General features: G+C 35.8%; 2 protein-coding genes across 5 annotated transcripts; both read left to right on the top strand.

Moving 5' to 3' along the window:
- The first annotated feature begins 467 nt into the window (after positions 1-467).
- Positions 468-7,176, top strand: LOC113275444 (probable protein phosphatase 2C 8). 4 transcript variants are annotated; one of them, XM_026524947.1, is made up of 11 exons: positions 471-1,172; positions 1,396-1,504; positions 1,675-1,711; positions 1,917-1,961; positions 2,290-2,342; positions 2,512-2,673; positions 2,931-3,014; positions 3,292-3,381; positions 3,504-3,551; positions 3,995-4,111; positions 6,734-7,176. In XM_026524947.1, exons 1-10 carry the CDS (start codon positions 778-780, stop codon positions 4,106-4,108), a joined length of 1,137 nt encoding a protein of 378 aa, XP_026380732.1. In that variant the 5' UTR covers positions 471-777; the 3' UTR covers positions 4,109-4,111; positions 6,734-7,176. The 4 variants fall into 4 exon arrangements, 3 of the variants coding, with proteins under 3 accessions (XP_026380732.1, XP_026380731.1, XP_026380730.1); XM_026524946.1 differs by having other exon boundaries at positions 6,724-7,176; XM_026524945.1 differs by lacking the exon at positions 6,734-7,176 and having other exon boundaries at positions 472-1,172; positions 3,995-4,306.
- A 1,153-nt stretch (positions 7,177-8,329) lies between these two features.
- On the top strand, positions 8,330-10,143 carry LOC113273866 (WAT1-related protein At3g18200-like). Its single transcript, XM_026523455.1, has 7 exons — positions 8,330-8,497; positions 8,606-8,668; positions 8,785-8,904; positions 8,936-9,263; positions 9,353-9,511; positions 9,635-9,786; positions 9,905-10,143. Exons 1-7 carry the CDS (start codon positions 8,334-8,336, stop codon positions 10,080-10,082), a joined length of 1,164 nt encoding a protein of 387 aa, XP_026379240.1. The 5' UTR covers positions 8,330-8,333; the 3' UTR covers positions 10,083-10,143.
- The last annotated feature ends 1,153 nt before the right edge of the window (positions 10,144-11,296 follow it).

Genomic DNA, 11,296 nt, shown 5'->3' with positions numbered 1-11,296 from the left:
GTATGGTGTGTGACGCTACGGTGGAAAGATTAAATTTGGTCAGACGTACATTATACGTTCGCCTGGTGTGGGGCGTAGACTATACCAACGCCTGATTGGGACGTGCACTGAAAAAAAAAAAAAATGAAAGAAGTGGTGCGGAGGTATAATGCCCGCCCCACTAAAATGATTTTGACAACAAAGAATGGGGCGGGGGTATAATGCCCGCCCCATACAAAATAATTAAAAAAAAAATGGGGCGTAGACTTTACGTACGCCCCATGTGAAACGTAAACCATACCAACGCCTGGTGTGGGGCGTAGACTATACCAATGCCTGATGTAGGACGTGCACTATATGTCCGCCTGGTGGTGGGGCATGAAATATATCAACGCTCGACTATATCTGGATTTAGTCTTGGTCCCAGACCAAATATACTCTGGGTTTTAGTCATTGATCAAAATTTGATCGATAGTACGTTCCACTACGTCTGTTCAAAAGACCAGATATTTGGGTTTACGCTCCCACTGTGGACGCTCTCAGTCAATATATCTGTATCCCGATTGAAATTTCATGGTACTTTCAGATCCGTAGTAATTACTAAACTCTTCATTTTCTTATTTAGGGTTTTCTAATTTCCATTCACCATAAACCCTGAACGAACTGTTTAGCGTTCATCTTGGTTTTACCGGATTTTTATCATCTTGATTGTATTGGTTGTTAGTGTTTTTGATTTCCCCCAACAAGACCTGTTGGTTATGTTTTGAAGACATTTGAAAGAATCCGGAGTGTTGTAAAATGGATGATGATAATGATTTAAGTGGTGTTAGTAATTCGAAGCGTGAATTGGATTCCGATGATACAGAATTGGCCGCAAAGAGGTCCAAAATTAGTGAGTGTTCGGAGAAAGAAGAGGAGAATCAAAATGGAGGTGAAGAAGTGAAAACAAGTCAATCTGTGTTAATAAAGAAGACCGATGATTCCCAGACTGAGCCAGTAAATGGAGGAAGTTTAGGTGATAATCAGTCAGTAAAGGAAAATGTGTTGTCTGATCAGAAGAGCTCGATTCCGGTTACTAAGTTGCCGTGTACTATAGAAGCAGATGCAGCAGAAGATAAGGGTTCTAGGCATACCATGGAGGATGCATCAGTTGTACTTCTTGATGCAAGCTTACAAGTTCCTGGGAAATTGAGGTTCTCTTCTCATTCTTTTGGTTGTTTATACTTGTGATTTTTTGAGTGTGGCTGTTACACTTCATGGTGCATTGTCTGTTCTGTAAGCTTTCTGGTTGGGTTGTATTTTATGTTTGAAGTGCTATGTGTTGCCATGTTTGATATTGTTATTTTTACTGAATAGATTCAACTTCAGCTAGTTAATATAGTCGCAGTTTGATTTGTTTCATGAAATTTCTGACAGATGTGCTCATTTTGCCATATATGATGGGCATGGAGGTCGATTGGCTGCTGAATATGCTCAAAAGCATTTACATGCAAATGTTCTTTCAGTAGGATTACCACGTGAGTTGGTGTGTTTGCCTGTTCTTTTTTTTGGTTTTCTTTCAGACACCCGTATTTGTAACAATAAAAAAAAGAAAAGGAAAAGGGGTTTACTTGACCATTGACTCACAAACTACTGAAAACAGATATTCGGTGCGTGGTTTATAAGGTTTATTCATATTTTGCTTTGTACTTGCAGATGGATGTAAAAGCTGCAAAAATGGCCATCCTTGGCGGTATGATTGCTTACTTGGTTTAGTTTTACAGTTTGTTTGAAGAATTGTTTTCGTATATCTCAAAGGACGTATCTTGGTTGTTTACAATTCTTGTGTTAATTACAAACCAACAAGCTCCTCATGTTCATAAGTTTCATAGTTATGGATATTTTTCGTATCTGCTTGTTGTCACTCGAAGACGTCATACTTCCCTCTGTTTGTACAGGTTTCCGGCGGACTGATGAATTGCTTCTTCAAGAAAGCACTGCAGGTACTGCTAGTTTGGTTAGATTTTTGGCTAACTGCAAGACAAGTGGCTATTAGATGTGCACACATAGCTAGCAGTTATTTGTAGGTTTCCATTTTTTTTGCGTCATCACACATATTTATGTTATTCATGCATCTCCTTTAGTTCATACCTTCTCGATAATCTCCTATTGAAAGCGGTAGAATCCACATTGCTGTGATTGATTGAGATGTAAAGAAGAACTGATTTGTTTATGCTTCATGAATGTAGTTTTCTCTTTACACATTAGATATACATACTTAATAGCATCAGTTTTACAGGTTTCGTCATAATGTTTGTATAATCATTTCAGGAGGATGGCAAGATGGAGCCACGGCTGTCTGCGTCTGGGTTTTAGGGCAAAAAGTAAGTGTTGGACTGTCATCAATGGCACCATAATGTTACTGGTTATCTGTACTGCTAAAACTTGTCTGTACTGAATATTAACTTATGATCATTTTCTGTAGGAAGTAAAGAGATTTTTTTTTCCAGAATCCTTTTGAAGAAACAGTTACTTATACTGAGTTTTGTTTAGGTTTTTGTTGCCAACATTGGAGATGCAAAAGCGGTGGTAGCTCGATCATCTTCAGTAAATGACTCACAGAGTCATTTGGATGGAGCAAATCCGTTGAAGGCTATTGTTTTGACAAGAGAACACAAAGCTATCTATCCCCAAGAACGTACTCGTATTCTGAAGGTATATGCAGAACTTTACATGTTTGCTGTGAACAGGTTTGGGATAGCTGAATCTTATAGTTATTTTAGTGAGAGTTTTTAATTTCTACACTATTTTCTAGAAATCTTTAAAATGTTACTGGCTTGACAGCCTTGACTACTCCAATTTATCTTTCTTCAGTGCGCTATTTTGGGATTATGCATAAAGTTTGGCCAAATGATAACTTGATGTAATGTGGCTGCTTCCTCTTACTGATATATGTTTTTTTTTATTTATAGGCTGGTGGTTCTGTAAGCTCAAATGGACGGTTGCAGGGGAGCCTTGAGGTTTCCAGGGCCTTTGGTGATCGCAATTTCAAGAAGGTGCCAAAGCATTTACAAATGTTAATGTAAAGCACTTGCAATTGTTTTTCAAAGCACCCAGCCTTTAATTCAAAACTTTCTCAGTGTTGAATCTGGTGTCATTTACATCTGGATGTCAAAATGGGATTGTGCAGTGTATATGTCTATCCTGTATCAGTAGAAATGCATGGGCTATCATGGCATTTTAAAACATTGGCCCTTGTTAGGGTCTCATTGTTGTAGTAATGCTTGAATTTTATCCTGTATTACATTTAAATGCTAGCTTTATGTCTTGCAGGTCGGTGTGAGTGCAACCCCAGATGTTCACTCGTTTGATCTTACAGAAAGAGATCACTTCATTATTCTTGGCTGTGATGGTTTATGGGGGGTATGTGTTGGATTTGGTCAATTAAGATGGGCATCTTCATGTTTGTGCTTGCTGATTCTCTCTTAACTTCATTGATATTTCTTTCTGTTAATTTACTTTAGTCTCACTTATGTTTTTAACAGGTTTTTGGAGCAAGTGATGCTGTTGATTTTGTTCAAAAGCAGTTAAAGGTAACATATCTCGTGCGCCATGACATAAGGGTTGAAGACAGCTAAAATTTTCATTTACAAATTACATTCCCCGAAAACTTTACTGTTTAGATTGATGTATTAGTAATCTTGTCTGGGTTGTTTTTACACTTGGGGATGCTAAGGATCGCAGTGTGATGTCTCGCACATTTTATGGATCTTTATGTGTAGTTCAGTTAGGGAAGTGGATATTGAGTACCTTAAAGTTGTTGTCAGTTGCCGTTATTAGAATATTTGCGGACACAATATTTTCATTTTCGTAACTGTAAGAAAAATGCTGTCTCGTTCGCCTTCATCATAGTCATAGAGATGATCCGAGATAAGAACATTCCTATATCTTCAATTAAAGATTTTCTTCTTTTTCATGATAACTCTTTGGTACTGATTAGCTGTCTAGCGCACCTAATTTTGTTGGTGATTGGCAGGAGGGCTTATCTGTTACTGCAGTGAGCCGCCGTCTTGTAAGAGAAGCTGTCCGTGAGCGACGCTGCAAGGATAATTGCACGGTCATTGTTATCGTTTTCAAGCACCACATGTGATTGGTATGAACTCTTTACTTCCAATTTTAGAGGAACCTTTGTACTGATTATTTCGTAGCTATAACCATAAGACTTGGCAATTCCCTGAAAACCAAAAAAAGATGTATCAATTATTGACAGTAAATATCAGCTGTGAATCTCAAAAACCTTTTGAAATTGTTTGGTTAAGATGTATGAGCCATCTTTGATTTATCTTCAGTAGATTTTGCTTGTGATAAAAATGATTCTAGTGCTTTAGTCTATTCCTGGAAATATTCTTGAGTCAACTAATGCTTTAGTCTATTCCTGTAATAATGACCTAAGGTAGATGTTTCACTATCTCAGCAGGAAAAATTCTCCATGTATTGATCTAGTGAGTGTTTGAGACCAATAACAGCCTAAAGGGACTTGTTATGTACTTTCTTGCTACCAGTTTTCCCAACAAAAGCTCTGGATATTTTGGTAGGATCGCCATAGTACGATACTACTTTATTAGGTGCCAATTATTTAAACCTTAAGGCTCTGTATCTCGAACCGCCAGTTGTTGACAGCAGAGATAACTGGTTATGTATGAATGCGTCTTCCTTAGGTTAACATTTTTTACATCGGCCAAGGCTCATTATATTTATTGGATTCATGTGAAACCGTATTAACCATGAACTCCATGAGTTCCCAAGTCAGACATGTCAATTTCCTATTAATATATTCACCCAATCAAGTGATCTAGAATTCACTAGATGTCTAAATAAGAACTCCATTTTAAGGTAGTAGACAATGACACTGTTGGTAAATCAAAATGACTGGAAATTGGTTTTGGAGATCTTGTTCACTTATAGTATTCATTTTACCAGTTGTTAAATTAGCATTGTCTTTCTAGCTGGCTAATATTTAATATCTGGAGTTTTTCTTAGTATCTGCGTTTATATGATAGTGATTGTTGTCTATAGTATCTCCAGTTTCGTGGTACCAATATCTCAGGGATATCGTAGGGCATATAGAAAGGCTGTACAATTTTGTACCCAATGCTCCAACACCTGAATAAAAAGTGTGAAAGATTTCACAAATCAGATCCAATTAACAATGCAACTCTCCCTAAACAAACCCTCAAGCCTCAAATCAAAATCGTACCAGAGAGATTTGATATGTTTCCGGATACTTTAAAGTGTACCTCAACAATATATGATATGGTTGATTGTACCTTTATCCCGATCCTTGACCATATTTTTTGCATTTCAAGTTTGAGTCGATTAGGTTGTAAAGATTTCTTTTGCTAATATTTGATTATATGAAATCTTAAGCAAAAGATATTGTCACTAGTAATGTTAGGGCTCCTAAAAATTTGGATCCTTAACAAGTCACCACATTGGTTGACTCTAAACATAAGATTGCAGAGATATGTCAGTGATGTCACAAGACAACTTGATTTCTTTCAAAAAGGAAAAAACATCATTACTTCGTCATCGCTATTGTTTTTTGTTTTGTTTTTGAGCCATCATCTCCAGTTTAAAAAAGTCTCTGTTTCTATTTTACTTTAGTTTGTACTCTTGTCTGTTACAGTAATCTAGAACAACAGATTTGTTTATGAATAATTTTGTTAGAATATTCTCATTGTTTGCCAAATTGCATTTTCTGTGTATAAAGTTGACAAAGTTAACAGGTTCATGAATAATTATCCCATGTTATGCATCAATATTAGCATCATGTGTTGAATGAATAAGCATGGACTTCCTTCATTTCAGATTGTGTAAGATGCACTGCTTTCACCCATATATTATGGCTTACAGGCTTGGGTACATGTATCACACTAGCGTCATATTTTATTTGTTTTTTAGCTTGGTTTTGGTTTTGGGCCTTTTGGCAAGTTGGAATTACGGCTAACTTATGATGGTATGATCACATTTCATCCATTATCAGAAAATGATTGGAATTGGAGGTTGCCGGATTCTTATTTACACCAAATCCATGAAACTGCAACCTATATCATACCAAACCTGTTTCAGAATAATCTTACACCACAACTGGAACCTATTATTATGTTTATCTGATAAATTATAGTATAATATGGTGGTTTAGAATATGATGCTCTTTCGAATGTCTTGATTAACGGATTTGATCCAAAAGGCATCTTTAAATTATTTTTCAGTTAATTTGGTGTATTTAGATTAACTGAATCTCTTACAATCACCAGTTTGAAAAAAAGCAATTTGTGTTCTTGATTATAAATGATTTTAATGATGCTGATGATTATGATTTGTGATTGTTTTGTTATAATATAAATCTCGCTCTCTTCCTCTATGCATGTGCTTTTACCTGTTCATAGGTTTTTGTTAATAGAAGATTAACAAAAAGATCCAAAATCTAAAGCATATAGACCACATGTTAAACTTGATTCCTTTGCTCATACTTCACCAACTTGATTGCTTCAGTTTTGTAAGACAAAACTTAATCTAACCGTCTTATTATTTTAAGTTAGTTGGCTAGACCTTAATTCTAAACACAAAGGCAGTAGATCGAATCGGAACCTAAAACAGGTGTATTAGTCGGTACCATTCACCAAATTTCCTTTTTAAAGGTTATATACTTGGTTGAATATACTTGGTTATTGATGGAATGTGTATACTGGTTTTTCATCCTAGGAAAGTTCAGACTTGTAATTCTGGCGAAACCGTGTTATGAAGCATATGAAATGGGTGAATTTATGGAGTAAGATTTGAACTATTCATAATACTGTACTTGACATATGCCCAATAGCTTCCGGCTGAACCACTGGGTCCGAAGTGATTTCGCCTTCGAAGAATAAGTAACATCTGATTCAGTGGACCTCAATCAAATACGAAGAATAAGTAACATCTGATTCAGTGGACCTCAATCAAATAAGAATGCGTTTGATCGCGCCTCTTAAAACCAGGTGCTGTATGATGGGGAGGCTTTTGAGCGTCTTGGAGGCTGTAAGCTGCAATGAGTTTTGATTTTCTCCCTCATGAATACAGGTGCTCCATAAATAAGAGGTTTTTGTTAACTGAACTACTCCCTCGGTTTCTGGAAAAGAGATATATTTTCAGTTTCTGGAAAAGAGATATATTTTCACTTTTTTCAAATTTCGCTTATTTTTAGGCTAACATGAAAAAGGAAAAGTATCTCTTTTCTATGTATACATGTTAAGATTTAATAAAAAAGTTATTTCATTGGAAATTACTTCATATAGGAATTCTTTTGGTTTTCATTAAAAACAACAAATCTTGTTTTCAATTCAAAGGATTGTTTTGGATGCAATAAAACTAACAATACCTGTTTCCAGTGCAAATGCTTGTTATTTCAGTGAACTTTAACACGCGGTACGGGTGTACAAATTAGAAGATAAAATGAAATAAGAACACCATTAACTTCGTTAGAATCTACTTTTGAGGGTCTAGACTCTGAAACTCTAAATTAGATTAATCTTTACCAGATATCCGTGGATTTACAAAATGATGAAAAGTGAAAATGAATCACAGACATATATTCCAAAAAATAAACCATGTTTTGACTTGGACTGAGGTAGTGGATTAGATTATTATATAGGCTTGGTTATGATCATCCGTCCGGGTTTTAAAGCACTGTATGTGTGACCATTTTGTTATTTTTTCCCCTTTGATTGGAAATGCAAAATCCCATTTTCAGTTTTGCATGTGGAGCCTTGTACTTGCACAACGGTGCAATGTAGATTTGCGTTGTTTTTTTTACTTAACGTGGACTAAACAAGTGATCAATCAGACATAAGGTCCAAATCTGCAATTATATGGATGATTATATGAATGCGAGAGAGGCGGGGACATGAAACATAAAAGAAATGAAACTAGGGATAAGAGTTCGGGACATGCCCTCCTAAGAGAGACCTGTCTAACATGTCCTAATTTAAATTTGTCCCCCAACGAAATTCAGTCCCACTAAACTCGATATTGCTATTGAGATTTACATGTAAACACTCGAGATTTTAAACACAAGAAAAGGTTGATGTCATCCATGAATAGAGTATAGTATTCATGCATGATTGAACATTAATATTTGACAACTAATTTTGCCACCTTAATGTATACTAAAGTCATACACAATATGTCTATATAAGCATAGCAAACCTTAGTTGAGAGCAATAGCAGCAAATCAAACAAGAAGCTACTTGAGTTTGAGAACTAAGTTTGTTTGATCATCAAAAGGAAAAATAGTTATAAAGATGTCGAGATCATTGTTGTCATCGTCGTCGGAAAAGATGAAGTTTCTAACAGCATTGATAGCTCTTCAGTTTTGTTATGCAGGGTTTCATATTGTTACTAGATTTGCATTAGACATGGGTGTTAGCAAAATTGTTTACCCTGTCTACAGAAACATTATTGCTCTCGCTTTGTTATCTCCCTTTGCTTATTTTCTAGAAAAGTGAGTAGTAACTTTACTTAGCAGCTAGTTTGGTTCCTTGTTCTTTCTTCATTCACTCGTGTGTTGTGAAATGAGTATCTAATTTTGTACTTGTTCTAATTATTTCAGGAAGGAAAGACCACCAATCACTTTTCATTTCCTAGCCCAATGCTTCCTGCTTGCATTATGTGGGTAAGCATATTGGGAAAGCTAGAGGAATTTGAGATGACGTTTTTCATTTTCCATGTGTGCAAATTTTGAACCCCCTTGCCGAGTTTTAAGTTTTTTTATCTTTCTTATGTTTTTAGGATTACTGCTAATCAAGGATTCTACATACTGGGATTATATTATGCATCACCAACATTTGCATCTGCAATGCAAAACTCAGTTCCTGCAATAACTTTTGTAATGGCTGCAGCTCTAAGGTAACAAAATTAACTTAATGATCTTCAAGGATTTTTTACTTTACTATTATAATAACCCTCCAATGAATACTTACTCCTTTTCCGCTTGTGTCTCTAGACTAGAGAATGTAAGCATAGCAAGAAGAGATGGAATAGCAAAGATATTGGGAACAATAGCAAGTGTAGGAGGAGCCATGGTCATTACTTTGTACAAAGGACCTGCTCTTTTGCACTCAACATTATCACCATTTACAGCTTCATCACCAGTTGACAATCAAAACATAGTGGATTTGTCATATCAGAATAAGCAACAAAATTGGACATTGGGCTGCCTTTTCCTGGTTGGTCATTGCTTCTCTTGGGCTGCTTGGATGGTTTTTCAGGTAATTAACCTTACCCAAGTCATTTAATACAAATATATGAGATTTTAAACACTCAGAATACTGAATTTGATTCGATATTTCTTCAACAGGCTCCAGTACTGAAAAAGTATCCAGCAAAACTTACAGTGACTTCGTTTACATGTTTCTTTGGGTTGTTACAATTCTTGGTCATAGCAGCTTTTGCTGAGACAGACATTGAAAAGTGGAAATTTCAATCTACTGGAGAGCTTCTAACCATCCTTTATGCTGTAAGCATTCCCACATACCAGTACTCCCTATAATTATTTGTATTTTTCCTTTAATTAATTAATTAATTGATTGATTAATTAATAACTTAATTTAATTTAATATGTTAACTATTTTTTTAATAGGGAGTGGTGGCATCAGGACTGGTGCTTTCAATTCAAACATGGTGCATTCATAAAGGGGGACCTGTTTCTGTTGCTGTGTTCCAACCATTACAGACAGTCTTAGTGGCTATAATGGCTGCCCTTGTACTTGGTGATCAATTATATTCTGGAGGGTATGTCTATAATAATATTAAACAATATGAATGAATTAAATAGTATTTCATATTAGACTAATTAGACTAATGGAGTTTCATATTGATTCTAACCTTTACATTTTGCTTCTTCTTACAGGATAATTGGAGCAATCTTCATTAAGATTGGTTTATGGCTAGTTTTGTGGGGAAAGAAAGAGGAGAAGAGATGGGAGAATAGTACTGAGAATGACAATGATATAACAAAAACTCTTCTGGATGAAGAAAGTAGGGGAAAGATGGAGAATCCAACAGCAATTTCCTGTGAAACTAAGTGATGAAATGTATTTTCTCCGTCGTTCAAAAATTGCTGCTTTCAGTCACTAATTTGCGGGACAAATTAACACCATAGTCTCAAAAAAACAAAAAAAAAATGTAAATGTAAATGTTTGTTTTCTTTTGTGTTTATATAGTATAGGGAAATTCTTTTTATTTGGTTAATTACAATGAAGCTCGTCATGAATGAAGTTTTTAGATTTACCCCTTTAAGTTTCCTGCTATTTTGAGTTACACTTTATTTTGACAGTTATAATAAGTTTATTAGCGTGAGAGAGTGCTTGTAACTGCTTTGGAACAGTTGTTGAGTGTTGGCCCGAGTTTAAAGAGAAACTGACCTAGTTGGCACTTTATAGGCGGTTATGGAACTACACCATGAGACAGATGGTTGTCCCCTGCGTGTGCAACAGTTGTGCACGTTTTTGTCCAAGAAAGCTGATGTATAAATAGTTCCAAGGCATTGGAAAATCGGTAGGCTTACATAGGAGATTGTGAGACTCAAATAAAGGGGTTTTTTGTAAGGTTAAAGCTTGGTTCAAGAGGAACAAGCCTGTGTAAGTCCCTAAGTGGGAAAGTTTTGTATATCTTCCCTTTGATGCAATAAAATGAGTTGATTGTGTCATGTTCTAAGTGTTCTTGGTTGGCTGATTGTTGTTGGAAAAGTATGGCAATGTCTGAATGTATTATGGGATACATTTGAGAAGTTAATAAAAGTGAAAGAACGCTAAAGACTTTCACTGTAGAATTGAAGAGTTGGATGTTTGCATTGGTGCAAAATTATAAGGATGAAGTGCAGGTAGGTGAAGCTTGATTTACTGAACCATTGTGCTGCCGGATTACACTTGCGCAAAAAATTTACAAGGTGCATTTGCGCGTGTGACAGTTCGGGTATCAGATATGTGTTTGGTACACAGTTCAAGTGTATTTGTTGGATAATATGCTGGTACTTGTTTATCTCTTAAGTTATTTTCATGTGAGCAAGTAGTTGGTGCATTGTATTCAGAAAGTTTGCAATAGAAATGGGTTCTAATGGCACTATGATCGACGAAGAATTACCGGGTACGTTTAGTCAACTAAAGGAGTACGGTGATCTTGGAAGTATGACCATTGACGTGGGTTGTAAAGGCCTATATGTTCCTCTTGGTTTTGAAGATAATGGGAGGCTAGAATTACTTGAAGGAAGAACATCAGATTGCTTTAAAGAATTTGACGAAAG

The sequence above is a fragment of the Papaver somniferum genome, chromosome 4 (genome assembly GCF_003573695.1).
Source record: "Papaver somniferum cultivar HN1 chromosome 4, ASM357369v1, whole genome shotgun sequence".
Lineage (NCBI taxonomy): Eukaryota > Viridiplantae > Streptophyta > Magnoliopsida > Ranunculales > Papaveraceae > Papaver > Papaver somniferum.
The sequence above is the reverse complement of the archived record's forward strand: the minus strand, read 5'-3'. Positions and strand labels throughout refer to the sequence as shown.